The 18,386-nt window shown below is 41.5% G+C and overlaps 1 protein-coding gene across 2 annotated transcripts in view; it reads right to left on the bottom strand.

The window, feature by feature from the left end:
• Positions 1–141: 141 nt before the first annotated feature.
• Positions 142–18,386, bottom strand: part of scrib (scribble planar cell polarity protein) — a gene marked incomplete at its 3' end in the record, with an annotated part of 46,325 nt that continues 28,080 nt past the window's right edge. Inside the window, 23 exon segments of one of the 2 annotated variants that reach the window (XM_038730625.1) lie at positions 142–198; positions 782–838; positions 1,493–1,612; positions 1,897–2,085; positions 2,491–2,607; positions 2,711–2,887; positions 2,996–3,106; positions 3,557–3,805; positions 6,169–6,249; positions 8,112–8,429; positions 8,547–8,624; positions 8,728–8,817; positions 11,072–11,134; positions 12,954–13,343; positions 13,470–13,655; positions 13,891–14,013; positions 14,194–14,321; positions 14,722–14,888; positions 15,389–15,588; positions 15,738–15,856; positions 16,850–16,994; positions 17,148–17,222; positions 18,134–18,197. In XM_038730625.1, coding sequence (XP_038586553.1) covers positions 142–198; positions 782–838; positions 1,493–1,612; positions 1,897–2,085; positions 2,491–2,607; positions 2,711–2,887; positions 2,996–3,106; positions 3,557–3,805; positions 6,169–6,249; positions 8,112–8,429; positions 8,547–8,624; positions 8,728–8,817; positions 11,072–11,134; positions 12,954–13,343; positions 13,470–13,655; positions 13,891–14,013; positions 14,194–14,321; positions 14,722–14,888; positions 15,389–15,588; positions 15,738–15,856; positions 16,850–16,994; positions 17,148–17,222; positions 18,134–18,197 — 3,304 coding nt within the window. 2 annotated transcript variants of the gene reach the window in all.

Genomic DNA, 18,386 nt, shown 5'->3' with positions numbered 1-18,386 from the left:
CCCAAAATATTCTATTATCCCGAAATGCCGGGGATGAGCAAATGAACCCCGTGGCAGTAGCGCTGTGGTATGTTTGATCAGACTGCCCTTTTGCACAGACAGGAAGGTTGTCTGCAGACCTGCTGATGAGGAGTGTCTCACCTCAGTCTCCTCTTCTAGCAGGCGAGTTGCCTCCTCACGCTCCAAGCGCATACGCTCCTTCACCAAGAAAGGAAGGGGAGGAGGAGGAAGAGGAGAGAAGACCCCAACCACACACAGCCACACAGTAATGCGATGAGAGGTGAAGATGGAGGATTAACAGAAGAGGAAAGAAGTGTTACGGGGGGTGAAGTGCAGAAAGACAACAACAGTGGAGAAGTGGTATGGAGATGATGATGATTGGATGATTTTGTATCACACCAAACACACCAAGGGTAAAGGAGAGATGAGAGAAAAACAGAAGGGAAAGAAAGGATAGAATCCGCACACATTAAAAATGACTATTCATTAGCTATGGGAGCAGAAAAAGCATGCAAGGTGGGACATCGCAGGAATAGTTCTGGTAAACACAATACCCACACACAGGGTGCAGAGGAGAGGCTGCATTCACCCGATAACAGACCAACCTGAGCTTCTGACTCTAAAGCTCCACCCTGACTCGTGTTTGGCCTTTTTTTGAGCTACAATGGAACAAAAACTGAATTCTTATGCCTCGCTGTATTGCCATATATCTGCTGATCTGACAGATACAAATTTACCTCCAGCTTTCCCAAAACAGTAACGGATTTTCAGTTTTACTTACCACTTTCTCCATCTCTTCTCGCTCCCACTGCGACGTCTCTCTCACCATCTCAGACTCCTGCAAAACAGCAAGATTTAAGATCCAAGAAATTGTTACTTTTCATCCTGTAAATCTTAAAGCACTGCCTGCCTGAGTAAACCAAAGCAAGTTCCTATGTGTGTCTCTGATAAAAAAGGTTGTATGACAAAAAACTCAAAGTGTGCAGAGGAACAACAGAGACAAGCATTCAATACAGCAACAAGCCCCTACATTCCTTTAGTGCGGGCAGTCTCCCAAAAGCTAATCTGGACAAATTAAACAACGGTGCTGGCGCTTTCTGGGTGCAGTAGTGAAAAGCTGAGTGTGTGTGTGTGGTGTACATGGATGGGGTGAATCAAACTCTGCTCCACCTACTGACACCAAACTGCTGTGGAAGCAGAGTGTTGCTGTGACAGAATCGCTGAACAAAACATCTGATTCACGTGTTGACAACAAAATCACCAAACTGATTACTGGTATGTGGATCAAAGGGGTGTAACTGTGCATCCTGGTGCACAAACTGACACTGTTCGCTTACTTTACTCAGGCCTCTTTGGCTTTGTCCGGCCAAACAGTGCATGATTGCTATATTCACATTAACTTGACTTTAATTTCTCAAACAATGTTAACTTTGGTAATTAAGATAAATAATAAGAGCAGATATATGTTAATAATAATTATCTGAATTTGTGCCTTCTGCATGATGTCCATCTCCTCTGGGCTCAGGTCTCGGTCTATAGAAGAGATGCTTTCCATGCTGTTCTTGCGGACGATGCCTGTTGTGAATGGGTTGGCAATGATGCCAGGAGACGCCTGGGAATGGACCAGACACAGAGTTTGATCAAAATTGATTGAAAAAGATCAGGCAACTTTTGAGAAAGTAACACAACATCAACACAGCTAGCAATTTATTGACAAGATCAGTTATTTCTAAACTGACTGAATATATATCTCAGTCTACATAAAGACGATGTTTTATTTGAGGTAATTTAAGTGAATTCTGTATGATTAACATTCACTCTAAAATGAAACAACACTATGTGTTAACCATGCTTATAATGTAAGTGAAAAGACATTTAGTCCAAATGGCATCTTACCTCCACGGCAGACTCCTTTCGTGGGTCGAAGCCGTCACACACCAGCATGACCAGGGAGTCTCCGACAGCACGGAGCACTCGCACTGCCTCCGTGTGCGTCATCCCCAGCAGGCTATGATTGTTCACCTCCAGGATACGCATGCCAACCTGCAGTCGGCCGTCTCTTGCTGCTGCACCGGTCGAACTAACCTGTATGAATATCAACCAAATTCTGGATAAGTTGATGACTACAACTGTCTGTCATTACCTGTGATTAGGCCGATGCATTAGAATATATTGAATAGATAATATAGAATAGCCTGTTAATGTCTTTTCTTATACATCACTCTTACAACTTTGTCCTTAATATCCAGTTTTATTATTCTGTAGACAGCAGTCAAGACTGAGTGTGCCTATACTTCTCAAATAGATGGGATCAGGTTTTAAATAAAGTAGACTGTTTCATAACTCTCAACACTGGTTGAATAGTATAAATGTAACGCTTAAAGGCTCCAGCTCCTTCAAATGTGGTAAAAAAAAAAAAAACTTTACAAAGAAATCACTTAATTGCAAAATGGTGGTGTATGACATAAGACATAAGGTAGTTTCAGAAACCTTAGAGATGAAGATGCCTTCATCTGTGGCGTCAAAGGGGTTTCCTGCGTGACCCTTGGCCCCTCCACGAATACTGATGCCAAGCTTCTCCCCGGGCTGCTTCTGGATCACAATTTCCTGCGAAGATAAACAGACAGCTCGTCAGGCGCGGTAAGGTGAGCATTTACCCACGTTATGTCAGCGTTAGTGCGTGTATATTTGTCTGAGTTGACGGCCTCACCTGCATCCCAGGCGGTGAAGGGTCCCTCCGTACTAACATACGGATCTCCTGCTTGTTGGCCAGCAGGGCTCGCACAGCTTCCTGGTGTGTGGCATGGCGCAAGTCGATGGTGTTCACTTCTAATATTCGGTCCCCAACACGCAGTCCACTTTGACACGCTAAACCGTGAGGAATCACCTGGTGATGAGATGAGCCGTGGAAAGGGAGACATGAAGATGGATCTTAGGAGACGCAAAAACACAAAACTGGAAAACAAGGAATTTAACAACTCTTTCAAAGTTTTACCTTTGAGATGAACACCCCAGGTTCATTGACGCCGAATGGGTGACTGGCATGATCGCTGCCTCCTACGATGCTCAGGCCTAGAGGGCCGCCTGATTTCACCAGGGTCACTTCCTGTTAGGATTAGAGGTAGAAAATATATTGTAGTAAGGGATTTAGAAAATATTTCAAGCCTAAATCCAACAAAAGTGAGTCAATTAAACATCAGCTCCCAGGTAACGCCTGTTGTGTCTATGATTTGACTAATAAACACAATCCAACCTACTGCATGCACATGTGTTTCTTTATAGGCGCGAACCACTTCCATGTAAACAGGAATATGTTTTCATTATTGATAACTGGGAACGATTCAGCTGTCATAATCAGGCGCATACACCATTATTTAAATTAGACCAAGCATCCATGCCATGCACAATCTTCTCTGGATCTGGACAGCATTAAGGATAAGGCAGGAGCCAAATTAACAAACATTAACGCTGAATGTCTTCATGAGACTTCGACAGCATGGTCTAATAAAAATAAAAAGCTATTCAACACGCTGAAGTCGCTCCTGAGAGGTCTCACCTCGATGGGATACTCGTCCTCCATCTGGCTCAGGTGGTTCCCATGAAGGGAAAGGCCTTCCTCCTCCTGGTCTGGTGAATCTGAGGGTTCTGGGGGTGGAGGGGAGTGGGCTCGTGCCCGGGATTGACCTGGAGAGCCCACTGGTGCATTCGGGTCTCGCTCCACTAGGAGGGCGATGGTGGGGGAGGTGCCGGTAAGAAGCGCTACTGCCTGGTCATGCCTGGCCTCTGTCATGTCTACACCATTGATCTGGATCGACAATAAAACCAACCACGGAGGGTGTCAGCCCACCAGGACGCTCCCAATGACAATGGGCCACATTTGCCATTGGCACGATGAACAAAAACAAATACATGCTGAAAATGGCAGGCTGCCATCAGTCTGCTCTCATCACATTCTGCACCTCATCGCCCAAAACTATTTCCAAATATTTATCTAAACCTGTCATTCTGATATTTAATTTAGTGGGAGTTTGTGAGTGAACCACAGTGATTACTGTTATCTGAAGAAGAACCCAACACCTATACAGAGCAACAGGAACAGGCAGAGAAAAAGAGGGAATGGGTTAACAGCAGGCTGCTGCAGGCAATATAAGCTGGCAGAGCTCCGATGGAAGGAGAAAGGCTACGAGCAAGCAAAGCTTTTTTCTTACAAGTAATGAAACTCCTAAATGTATGTTTAATTTAGTTGACTGCTTGTGCTTTCAGTGTAATTAGTTAAATACTTTTCCACCCCTTCTTGCCTTTGTTTACTTAAAACACAAGTGGAAGCGTGTAGTTCCTCCAAAATGTTTTATCTTAAGTCAACAAAGGCAAGTAGGAAGTCCTGAGACACCTGCGCCTTTGTCATTAAGACTGATTACTGCTAATCTTGGTTTTTAGATTAGACGGGAGCTTTCAGGCATGCACAATCTTAAAAACTGTAGTCAGGTCCAAAGTGACAAGCAGAGGTCAGCACTGACCCGACAGTACCAGCTCTTACCACCGGCTGATATGCCGCTGTGGCAACAGGCTCAGCCCACTCCACCCCAACACCATTCCCACCACCAAGCAGGCAAGGAGGTGCACTTATTGCATTAGTGAGCATGCAGATGGAAAGATTGTGCGAAAGAGAAAATAGACAATAGGAATAGAGCTGAAAAACCACCGGAGGAAAGAGGAGAGGAAATCCGTAAAGAAAGCAAAGAGGATAATTCAGGAAGCTTTTTGTGCGATTCCCAGAGAGGAATATGTGCAGATTCACATTCTGCATACTGGGAGAGGAACCTCTGGATGTGTCAAAATCAACCATCATCAGTCTGTTTACAGTAATACAGTAAGATGAAAAAGTGCGAAAGGGCATGAATGGATAAAAACATGCAAGTAAAGAGTTACTAATATGCAGAGAGCAGAGAAGGAAGAGAGCAAAGCCAAGCTTGGTGTGACCAGCAGAGGAAAGAAGAGCACAGAGAGGTCATGCAGGAGCCTCTGAGGAGCAAAACATATAAGCTCAATGCTGCACTAATTAACCAAAACAGCAACACAGTTTACATCTGTGGAGCGGCTCTGGGGTAGAATTAGTTTGAGGACTGTGTTAGTATTCTGTGTCAGATGCCAACTTAAGGTTTTGATGTGTTCATTTTCTGCATGTTTTCAGCATGGGACCTAACAAAACTTCAGATGAGCAATGAGATCAGTGTTGTGGGTACATACATTCAATTGAAATATTAAAACATAGCAATGATGACATGAAGAGTTTCCTTTACATGTATTGTGTAGAACTGCTTGATTATTGCAAAAATCATAATCACGATAATATTGTCAATGTTGAAATCCTGATTATTAAACATAACTACTCATTGACTTAGGAAACATCATTAATTTATTGAACTTTTAAAATTATATATGCATTACCCCAAAATAGCCCATGAAATAAACAGGTGAACCACTGAGCTGACGACAATTCATTACGTTACATAACTTATAATTTCAGTATAAATTATATGTAATTTGTTAAGCTGTGAGTAGAAGAAAAAGCAGCTACCGGCTCGGCTAATTTATGCAGTGTAAAATGCCATAGGCCTGAGCTAATAACGGTGACCAATGAGTAGCAGTTATAACCCCCGGTCATTGCGCTGAACTAAACATGCCACAGTGCGCTGAGAGTGAGTTTGGGCTTTTAGGGAGGATTGAGAAAGGAAAGGGGTGTGCTGGATTTATAATACAAAACAAAATGAGAGCATAATATCGAAACGTAATGTGGCTTAATGATCGTTTTATCTCGATCTTGTTTTCATAATGGTTGGAAGCCAAAATCGTAACACAAACTAGATTTTGATTAATTGTACAGCCCTATCATAAGATGGCACACCCACTGCAAAACTGAGAAGACGACCCCAGATCTAGATTATTATGTGAATTTTTATTTAGCCACCCATAAACTAAACTATAACAGCTAAAACACCAATGTCCATTTGTCTGGATATACTGCATCCAGTTTGAACCTATTTTAAATCCCTCCTGGAGATAATTAATGAAGAGAAAGAGAAAAACACTGTAAAGGAAACCCTGCTTTGATCACAGTGACTGCTATGATGCCCAGATGGAGATGTGGAGGGGATGTGTAGTACTCACAGAGATTACCCTGTCGCCTACTCGCAGCGTGCTGTCTCTGTGTGCCGCTCCCCCGTCTGCGATGCGAGAGATATAGATTCCCTAAACACAGACGAGAGACACTGTCAAATGTTTAAACTTTCATGAACATTTGTGGATATTTACTACTCAGTTTTAAGAACTACAGATAAAACAGATGTTGGTAATATCCTGCCTGTGAGCCGCATTAGGCAGTCGGTGGTAAAAGGGTCTTGTGCAACAGGCTGCAACGCTGTGATGAATTACTATGCTGACTGTGAGCTGTGAGGAAGGGGAGCTGCCAGTCAGTCAGTATATGAGTGGATCTGAGCCAAAAATAGAATCCCTTTATTCATTACCACTGGAAAGTTTTATATAGGTGGTTCTGAAATATTGGTAGACCACAGTACCACAAACTGTGATATAAAGTTGTACAAATAAACAAACAAACCCTCACATACATTACAACTGATCAACAGCATCATGTTTGATTACAACTACAACAAAAGCAGCCTATACAAAATCATGACCCCCGAGACATAGTTTGCTCACACAAATTACACAACTTAGTTTTACCAAATAAAACCCAGCTGAATTCGTAGACTGCCTCACCAAAACAAAATGTGTAAACACATTCAGGAGCAAAGTCTACTGCACCTCCCCCTCAGATCAACCAACAACCAAGTCACTGCATCCATTTCAAAAAGCTTTTGAAAGTGAGGCAAGACTTACAGTCAGACCCGCCTAAATCCTACGTTTATGAGTCCTTTCCTCTTTGTGGGGTCGCTGTGCTGCACGAGTTGCAACACATGTATTGCGGTGGCCCAGATATACATACATCTCACCCCGTCCAATTACAGCGGGCCTATCAGGTATCAAGGCCTAGCTATTCATATCTCCGTCTCCCTGGTGATGACTGTAAACGCTGCGGCTGGAATGGACACTGTTAAAAGACAGATCCCTGTGACCGAGACGGTTACTGGAAGCACTTAGTGACCCAACTTCATGACCACATCTGCCATTTAGTGGTTGTATGGTAGATTGTGTCTTCAGCTTTATTATCAACTTTCAGTGAACTGTGTTGTGATGATATTATAATCATATTTTATCTTTCAAAAGGAAAAAAAATCTGATATAAAAATCAGTGAATTAAAAACTAACAAACTCAGTTATTTTGTTTAACACATTTGTTTTATGTAACAATAGAACAGATCATTGCATCAATTTGATTATTTTTTATGATTTTGCAAACATTTGCCATAACAGTTCTTATTATCATGATACTGATTTCAACTCGGGCTGGGCAATAAAACAATAATGATAATTATTGCGATATTTTTACTCAATAACAAAATAACAAATGTTGAATAAATGTTTGATTTAATAATTCACTTGAATCACAAACAAATTAGCACTTCATTTTTCTTTTAAGATATTTATTTTGTTGAGGAAAAGGGACACAAAAAAGAGTACTTAATTTTAATCATGCCTATTTGTTGATTTTATCATAATTGTTTTGAATGTTCTACTTCAGATTTATAAGGTGAAAAAAACACAATTAATGGTCTGTTTTTTGATCTGCTTTTGTTCGGGAGCAAAAATCAGACTTTAAACTTGAGAGAAAAAATTACTTGACATTTACCGTGATAATTATCGATATCGAATAATCAGATTTTTTTATCATAACATTTTTGGCCATATCATCCCCGCCCCCTCAGAAACCATAATACATACAAGGCCCTTTTCTGGGAGGAAGCTGTCAAATATGTAAGAGTATAACGGCTAAAGGTCAACTTTCTACACTTGTGACTTGTGACCATGCAACCAAAATATTACATTCTTCATTATTGTCTTTACTCTTCATCACGAGTAGGCAAGGCTCTCCAAAGCCCTTGCAAAAAAAAATTTTATTAGAGGGGTGTTATGGGCGTGTTTGCATGTCTCACCGTGTCTCCTGTGCGGTAGGGCGTGGAGCCTTTACCCCCTGCGATGCTGAATCCCAGCCCCTTGTCGTTTCGGATCAGGCAGGTAGAGAGTCGCTGCTGAGGCCCACTGGGAGTCGTCTCCAAGTTGAAGGCGAGGCCACTGCTCCGTCTCTCCCGCGGGAAGTAGTCATCCTCTGGCCGCAGTGGCGTGGTGGTGATGGCATTCTCTGGCTCCACCATACGCTCCCGTAGCACTGTCATGGAAACTGTAGCACCAGAGCTACGAAGAGCTTCAACTGCTGTGTGATGTTCTGCTTCATGGAGGTCCACTCCATTCACCTGAGACAAACAATGAGTTTAGAGTGACTTGACTTGCAATGCTGTTTAATGAAACATCTTCCTATAAAACAGAGGCAAGAGTCGCTAAAAACAAAAGATGAACAGAAAATGCTTCACCTCTAGGAGTTTGTCTCCTACTTTCACCCCTGCTCTGGCTGCCGGACCCTCCTCAGATACTCTTGAGATGAAGATTCCCTGGACACATAGACAAAAAAAATAAAATGAATTTGAATAATCAAGGCTTCTGATTTTTTTTTTTTTTTTTTAAACATATCCAGATTTTAGGCACACATCTTACCTCGTCATCTCCTTTGTACGGTGTAGATCCTTTCCCTCCAGCAATGCTGATACCCAGGCCACCTGTTTGTCGCTGGATGATCAAGGTGTGCTGCAAGTTAAGGAGGGGGGAGTCAGCACAACTACTAGTGAAGACCCTCTAAACACCACTGAGGACAGATTGAGGGGGAGGAGAGCCCACAATGTTGTTGTAAAAAAAACAAAACAAAGAGAAAATACTTAATTGCCATTTATTTCACCTTAAACTTTATGATGATGTAAGTTATGGGTGACCTCCCTCTTTCTGCCAGTAGGTGGCGTCAATGAATTTCTCACAGCAGCATCATGTCATGCTAGCGGATGGATGGAAAGATACTTTGACTTGTCTGGAGCCTAATGTCAGTTTAAGTTGATGATTTTAAGCCTTGAATTTTGCTTTAAAGACATTTCGTAAGAATATGGTAAAAACTAATTTGTCATCTAGCAGTAACCACTTAACTGACAGCAGACTTCAGACATAAAGCGAACAAACACAAACACTATGAAGTCCTCTTTTACTGGACTCGCAGAGGGGTGACCCTTCTTGAAAACATACAATGTGTCTTGTGTATACGGAAGAGGGGACTGTGAGGTAAACACTAATAAGTCCTAACAGACTTTGAATATTCAGTATTCTTGCAAGCCATGCAAAAAGGGAGAGGAATGGAGACAAATGAGGGAGAGGTGGAAGGGAAAGGGAAATGTCAGGAGTAACAGATGAAAAAAGTGCTGTGTCCTGGATGTGGAGACGCTTTTAACGTTGTAGTGTAGATACCGCAGGCATTTGTTGTAATAGGATATATCATAAGATAAGCAGACTTAAATACAGTGTATGAGCACACAGATACTTAACTTTGTGATACTAAATAACACTTTATAACAAAGTTTCAGTACAGGTTGACTAAACAGCGTAGGTGAGAATTAAAACATGAACAAAAACATGCAAACAAAAGACATTTGAAAATGGAAAAAAAAAAAAATTGACAATACAAATATCCAGTTTGTCATCTACTAAAAATTTAAGTCTTGACAGTCTATACAGGTTTATAATATTAAAATTAGACTACTGAGAAGTCAGCGTCATCCATCTTCTTCAATCTGGAGCTCCTCCTCTGGTTGGCAGTTGAGTTACCTACTATGTACCTAACAAACAAACAAAAACAAAAAAATCCTGGAGGAAGCTGGAGAAGCAGCCTCATCACAAAGCCACCAGCCCATTCATTCCAGGGCAACACAGCGAGGACAGAGGACGAAAAGGAGCAAAGCAGCAGAAGCAGAGGAAAGGTACAGCAGAGACGTAGTGTGGCAGAACCTGATGCCGGACTGGGATTCATATTACTGAGTCTACAGACAAACATGGGCATCCAGGGGACTAATGAGTACTTGGGAGGGTCAAGGTTTCCAACAAACTAATATTTGTCGTTTCAAGTACAAAGACGTTGTTTAGATTTAACACTGCAAAAACACACTTCTCAATTCTACATTACATGCACCGATATGGATATTATCAAAAGTCATGTAGCATTATAGAGTACGCTGCTACTCAGATATAAGATGCACTTGACATTTACTTGGCCAAACCAAACTCAGTGGTTAAAACATAATAATTGTGTGAAACTAAAACTTTCGAACGAACAAAGATGTTTTCTTAAATCTCTAGAATAAGATGTGTAGACCAGGACATCACTGCAGCTCGACAACATTTAATTGAAAATGGTGTTTCGACACACATATTGTGATTTCTATAACATTTCGATTAACTGTTCAGTTCTATAAATAAAGATTAATTAATCATCAATTAGTGGTTTTTATGGTCCTTTTATGGTAGCATTAACTGACTAAGTAGGCAAGATCTGAAATTAAGTCTACAAGTTGTGAGGAACCACAATGCCAACCTCAGTGCATAAAGGGCTAGATCAAATACTATGGGATGCTTACTGGAGCAGATTAGATAAATGGATAAAACTGAGATAAAAATGGTTTTATTGTCAGGAAAGCTAGTACAATTTCCCAGGATGAACTTAAACACAGCACATTTTTGAACAACTCATTGCAAGTTTACTCACACCGTGTTGGAAGTGTTTGAACTCCTGCTGTCCGGTGAAAAAACAATACATGTAATAAATAAAACGTGGTTACTTCATTCCTGCGTCCAGGTTCTGCCACACTGGCCATCTCATAAATGAGTTGTGGTTAGAGGGTCCCTGATGATTGGCTTGGATTAACCATGTGGGTACTTCATCTACCTCTGAACACAGGTGGGTGAATGAGTGGGTGAGTTGGGGGACACAGAGAGACAGACTGGACGGGAAAGAGTATGTACAGACCTCTTCCTCCTCAATTCGAGCAGGTTCAATCAGCAGATTATTGACTTGATCAAATGACACCCCCTGTTAGGACAGGAACCAGCGAGAGGCATGCGGATTAGTCAGGCCAAAAATTAAAATATGCTCACTCGCCCGCACAAAAAACTCACACTTTCCATAAACTTCACCAAAACACACACTCCACTGTCTGCTTGCAGGTTGTGGGACTTCACGTCCACCGGCATGGACCACCTTGAAGCAGAAGTAATCCCACACTCACTCCCCAGCCACCAGAAGCAAATACAGGCAGAGATGGAAAGACAAGACCAAGGAGCTGAGCCACAGTGCAAAACACACAGTGTAGAGAGAGCGCACAAGAGAAGGCAAAAGCTCCCATACCAGAATAAGCCCAGCCTCCACACCACAGAAAGCAAATTCCTCCAGTTGCAAGCTTTAATTTAGACAACAGGCCTACTTTTGTAAAGAAAAATAAAAAAAAATAAACGGTTATAGCACACTTTGGGCTTACAAGCTGACTTTGAAAAATTAATTTACAGTTCAACATAATACACAATTGAAGCAATATTAAAAATAATTTTGTCTTGCTAAATTTGCAAGAACAATGAAGCATTTTACTCTCTACAATAATTTAAACATGCCATAAGAGATTATTATCAGGAATGAAACAAATAACAAGGCTCATTGGATCTCACATTCCAGCTCTGCCAATATATGTTCTGGTTGGTTCGAGGTCAGCCACACAAATAGACCCACATTCATAAAACGCACACAAAACAGATTTGGATGATGATGTTTGATCACAGTGTTAAAAAGGATTTCTACAAATCAGCATGATAAATCAAAATATTTCATTTAGTCTCCCCCAAAAAATACTAATGATCAATAAGGGGATTCATTTTCATAAGCAGCATCAAGACTTCAGACACTCCAGTCACACTTACAAGCATGCACAATGTTATAAGAGCAGAGTGTGAAAATGTCATTATTCAATAAAATCAGGAGATGGCTGACAAATATGGTGAGAGGTTTAGTGCTGAAGTAGGCCGGTGTTGTGCAAGAAAGGCCTGCAGCTGCTTGTGTTAAAGGGACATCTGGTATGTTACTTGTGCATAAATAAAGATCAGGAAGCTATCTCATGGGGAAACAAGAAAGTTTAAATAAATATATCTAATCTGTGTGAAGTATGACAATATCTGTATATCTGTTGTTTGTGTCAAAGAAATCTAAATGATGTGTGGGATTGTAGAGTATAATCATCAGTGACATCGGAGTGTTTGTAGGCATTTGGTGAAGGATCTCTTTGGGACAGAGCGAAGACAAAGCAAAGTTCTGAGGTAGCCCTTTGTTCTGAGGCGAGACTGCAGGAGAGTTTATGGTTAAACCACAAAAATCAACTCCAGAGAAAAACACTCCCCTTGATTTACAAGCTCAAGGGAAAATGTCTTCATTTCCACAGTGACCCTGCATGCAATACCACATCCTTAACAAGTGCTAGCAGCCCACTCCAAACTGAATGCAACTTGCAAGCTGGTGAGGGCGCTCTATGCACACAGTATTACGTGTTTGCATAGAGGCAATGAGCAAGCAAAAAATATATATATTCATTTTCATATTCTTACAACATGAACAGAATATTTTAAGCATAAAAACAAGCTAATTAACTGATTGTGGTGTGTGATGTACCTAGGATACAATGTCTCTGCATACCGTATGCTCTGTTGTACCACTTACTTACAGTATAGATTCACTGGATTTCTAAATATGTGTACAAATGCTGATGAGGAAAATAATGTTTTTCTACTTATAATATGTAACAATTCCTAAGCAAGCTACCCTCACAGTCCTGCACTGCACCCCACCAGTGCTGGAAACGCTCCTTTACCTTTACTTGACTGGAATTGACCTGGAGCCGGCTGTCCTCAAGTGCCTCCATTCTGTGATGATGCTGAGGGGTGCATATACTTTGCTCTTCCTGCTCCTGCTCCTCCTCCTCCTCCTCCTCCTCCTCATCCTGCTCATTCTCAGCAGCCTGTGTCGGAGAGTTGAGGGAGTTGGGACTGAAGCCCTCCAGCAACGCAGCCACCGTCTCGGGCTTGGGCAGCTTGGTGATCTTGAAGTGCTTCTTGTAGTGTGGCGTGTCCTTTCTGATCAGACGCTGCTTCTCTGCGGGAAAAGCCGGCCTCTCGTCTTCCACATCACTCCTCTCACCATCCTCCTCGTCGTCCTCATCGCCACCACGGAAGATGGGCTCCTCTGCAAAGTGCACAGTGGGCTGGAGACAAGAACGGTTGGAATATAATTGGTTAAAAAAAGGGGGGTTCCACCACTTTTTTGTTTCAGCCAATTAAATATAAACAGATGTTCACAGTGTTATGGATAAAATGTATTAAACATTCACCTCAATGTACTCCACCTCCATTTCATCCAGCTCTTCGTCCTCCTGAGGGGAGTGGCCATCTACAAGATCCTCCCTGTGCGAGGCTGCAGTCACATTTTGTCTGTCCTCATGGGAGGTGGCCGACAGTGTGCTATTGGACACCTGGGAGTCACGGCTCTGATTGGAGAGGTCACTGAGCCGCTTCTCCTAAAACCAAAAGCATCAGTTTGATTAATTCAGGTTCACAAGTGAATAACATAATCTGTTCAGTGAGGTCTATAAAGGTAATGCTAAACAGTGTGAAAATACAGAGTGGAAAACTGCTTTTTGTGTCCTATGGTACACAGGTGACTAATGGATTACCACAACTACATTAAATTAAAAGATAACTGGCTGCTGACAGACGTGATATGATAATCATTATACAGTATGATGTATGCACCTGTGGATTAGGAGACTCTTCTCCATCAGGCCTGGATGTGTAAGCTTCATTCCTCCTCTCCTCAATCACCTTCTTCATCACCTTCAGCTCACTAGGGTGCGGCGTGGCTCTGCGCTGGAGACCCTGGGGAAAAAAAAAACCAAACTGATTAAAACCATGAATTCGGAAACAAAAACAGTACGATAATTCACATTCATTTGGACTTGATGATGTCTCACTTGATGGAATACAATTTTTAATCACAATTAGCAAAATGACATGAAGAGGACATAAAGTGACACTGTTTTGTTGTTGTTTCCTCACTCTGCGCTCTGCAGCAGCCTCATCATCCTCCTCCTCAGCCTTGGTCTCTTCCTGGAACTGAATGACTGACACTCGGTTCAGGTTGCTGTCTGTCCAACTGTCATCCACACTGTTATGCAGCAAGTTCTCTGTGGAAGACAAAGGGAAATTGAGGAGGAGAGAAACATGTCAAACTGTGTATAGCCTAAACCTTTCAATAGACCGCTTCAGGAACAGATTCTATCTTCCAACCCATATGTGGTTTACAAGCTACAACTAGTTGGCTAACCAACCAAAAACTATATAAAAACAAATTGCGAAGCTCAGCCACTCAACAACTAATACAGCCAATCTACAAATCTTAGTATCTCAGCTGCTATGATTTATAAAACTTTATAATTAAATAAAAAACTAATACTATTGTGGCTACAATCAAGTTATATAGGCCACATGTACAGAAGACTTACAGATCGTGCACATTTGAGTGACTGACCAAGAATTTTCCTATATGTGTTTTTACGAACATTGCATTAACTAAGGGCTGCTTACCTAGGCTCGGAGAAGGCTGCTGGGGCAGCAAATAGCAGGTCAACACCTTCTCTCCTGTGTGCTCGTCGTCCTCAGTCTGAAACTTGAGCATTGGCTGTGACTGGTTCTCTGCGAGCCACATGGCCTTCAGATTGAGGTTTGTCAGGGCAAAAGGCAGGTTTTGTAATCTGGACAAAGGAAGGGATGAGGTCAAATGAGCCACAACATTTCCTTTTCATTAACTAAAAGCATTATACAACAAATCATTGGATTTATTGGTGATCATAAAACTCTCAATATATATACAGTATAATTAGATATATTCAATAAGCATTTATATATCAGGTGTCCTGATAAATTCACAGGAATAACCTTCATAATTATGCAGAACCCATGCTTTCGCCACAACCTTTCAGAAGTTACTAAAGACCCATTGACAATAATGCATTTGCTTGAGGTTTTTCAATACATAACATATTACTTAGCAGCAAAGCTTTGAAAATACATCTACATGAGATTATATCCTGATCAAATTAAAAGCAAAAAGTAAAACTGGAGGAACAATGTCTGCGCAGGATGCTGGTAACACCCAAAATCCATTTTGGGAAGGCATTATATTGAAATCTTTAACCTCAGCATGAAAAGCTGCCGTGTTTTATTTACAGTTCAGGGTGTTAAGTGAGGTTACCTGTTTCCAGCCACATCCAACACATGCAGCTCAGTGGCATCTGCAAGCTCAGCAGGCAGTTTGCCCAGGCGGTTGTCTCTCAAAGAGAGAACGTTGAGGCTGGCACAGCCGCCCAGCTCTTTGGGCACGCTGCCCAAGCGGTTACGGTCTACATTCAGGTTGGTCAGCTTCTTCAGCTTGCCCAGCGAGCGAGGAAGTGACTTTGAAGGAGTGAGACAGAAGCCGTTAATAATCAGTGAAAATGATAATGAAGCTTAACAGCTGTTAATTGGACTTAAGTATTAATGTGCATACATAAATCCAAAAGGGGTCAGTGCGAAGCTGCTGTAGGTAGTTTATATGTCCCTACCTGTAAAAGGTTCTCTGTCAAGACGAGTTCTGTGAGGTTTTCACACTCTCCTATTGAATCAGTCAGGTGGGTCAGTCTATTTTGGTCCACCTTCAAGATGGACAGCTGTTTCAGGCAGCCTGGACACAAAACACAATACCAGTTAACAAAGCATGATACCATTTTACAAACTGCAGCAACAAGACACCAACTGGATGTGACATTTTGTCATTTTAATTTTGGCCGATGCTCTGGAATAAAATAAATTCAATTAAAAACAGAAAAACAAAACAAGCTGCTTTTATTGCTTGTGCCAAACTTCACAGGCATTATTTTTCCAGTAGAGGGCAGTGCTGTTCTTTTTTAACAGAGCACCATCTCCTGCAGACAGAGGGCCTGCTCCAGGGTTTACTTAATCTAGTGCTGCCTAATTAGATGGCAAACTTTCCCTAAGCATCAAACTATATTAATATTTGCCTTATTTCTGTCTTTCTGTTTGAGAAACACTTGACAATATCCTAATATACGTATAAATTATACTTTCATGAAATGTGAAGATGGATACAATAGAGAGATGACAGCAAATGTTGCTACTTCGTCATTTAGTTATTGATTATTACTGACAGTGTCCAACGCCATTTCTGACATAATTTTACTTAGATTTGTCATTTAGTTCAGATTGACTTAAGCCTTCTCTCGTTATTTGCATTGCAAGGGCTCCGGCAAGACAAAGCAGGGTCATCCAGAAAAATAAAGTTGAACCAGGCTTAACTTTATGCGCAAAGCAGCGCATCATCATCTGGCAAGGCACTGCATAAGCCAATCAAATACTTTCCCGTTGGATTTTTTCTTGCAGTGTAAACGCCATATTTCTGCTGTTTACTTTGCAATCATTATGAAAGGTAAAATAATTGCTTTCCAGAGATGTAAATCTTGTAAATATTACAAACCATTGCAAAATGTTTTGGCATCTGATAAACCTTTACTGTTACTTAAATTGGACCTCGTGGATCATTTTTAAAATATCTCACTGGTACCTTACACAAGCCTCCACCAATGCAGCCCCCTGTGCCGTTAAAGGCAGGGCTGTTTTTAGTCTGAGAAAATCTTTCTTTCCCCCTTGTGTCTCTCACCTATGGTGTCTGGGATGACCTCCAGCAGGTTCTGTGTGAGCAGCAGGTCAGTGAGAGCCAGGAGGCCGTTCAGCTCTGAGGGAAGCTCCTCCAGACGATTCTCGGACACATCCAGACACACCAGTCTCCGGAGGTTCCCCAGCTCCTAAACACACAAACAATAAATACCACTTGCAGTGAGCCATTGGGAGTTAATTCTACATATGTCTAATGTAGTTTTACACATATTTCAAAAGAAAAAGTGCAGAGTTCTCGAAACACAGCAGCTTTAAAAACTTTTGTATTAAACTGTACTTACTGGTGGTAATGAGGACAACTGGTTACGGTCCAGCCATAGCTCCCTCAGGTTGGGAAGAGCACCAAGGGTATCCGGCTAAAAGATGGGAAGAAGCAGAGAAGAAAAGGAGGGAGAGCAACGGGGCAGTTGGTTATTTGTTATTGTGTGCTCTGATCAACACCCGCAACAGTCAGTGGAAAGCTGCACCATTTGAAAACTTTCAGAGAGGTTGAAGCACAGCAAACAGAAAGCATGTGCCCTAAATACATGTAGATTAATCAGATGATTGAAACATGTAATGTTTTAATGTCAGTATGTGGTAAAACAATGATTTTAGCTTTAGATTTACAATATTTATGACTTTTGCCAGACTAAAAATGATCAGTTTGACAAAATAAATTATCTAAATTGATCTATGTGATTTTTCTATCTATATACTGTTAATAGCTAAATGATTCAAGAAACAGGATCTTTCAATACAGCCATTTCTTTTTGCTGAAACTCCAAAATTCATTCAGTAAACATGTATGCGTCTGCTATGTTGGACTTGTTGAGCTGAAGCCTCCAAAAATGACCTTAAATTAAATGTCTAAGTGATAAATTAAATTAAGGAGAATGCAGGCAGGCAATGTTTCATTATAATGTCAACTATTTGCTCTGCCTCCGCCCTTGTCAGGTCATGAGACATTGTTTATCCTCTCCTGTTGAGGCAGGTGGGTGTTCCCAGGCTTAAAGCAACACTCACTGCAGGCTACACGGTGCACGCAGGGCCTCGGGTCCGACAGACCGGCTCTGCTGTGCTTGGCGAGGTAAACGTGTTTTGGATCATTATTAATGTGGTGGGGGTGTGAGGAAGATATTTGTAATAGATGTCACTGTGTGTGTGTGTTTAAGACTATTTTAAAAAGGCACAACTAAGGGTCTTGTCTGAGCACTCCACAGTACAATGAGTGATCTAGTGTTTATCTTATTGCATGGTTAGAGGGGATGATGAGTTGTTGACTTACCAAAACTTCCAGTTCATTGCTGCCCAGGTCCAGCTGTTCCAGTTTCACCAGGAAAGAGAGCGACCTGAATATGCACACAAAATAGCACATGCAGTAAGTCACACAAATATGCGCCCTGAAAGACCTAAGAGCGGAGCTTTGCAAATGATTACAACATAGCAGTCATTCACATGTCTTGGCATATTCAAAGAATGTTTTTAAAGCCACGTCACTCCACGTAACTGGGGAGTTTCTGTCATGTTCTTCCTCACTG

The sequence above is a fragment of the Micropterus salmoides genome, unplaced genomic scaffold (assembly GCF_014851395.1).
Source record: "Micropterus salmoides isolate LMB-PRFRI ecotype aquatic unplaced genomic scaffold, ASM1485139v1 Ms_hic_scaffold_1, whole genome shotgun sequence".
Classification (NCBI taxonomy): Eukaryota; Metazoa; Chordata; class Actinopteri; order Centrarchiformes; family Centrarchidae; genus Micropterus; species Micropterus salmoides.
Note: the sequence above shows the minus strand (reverse complement) of the source record. Positions and strands in the feature narration are given on the sequence as shown.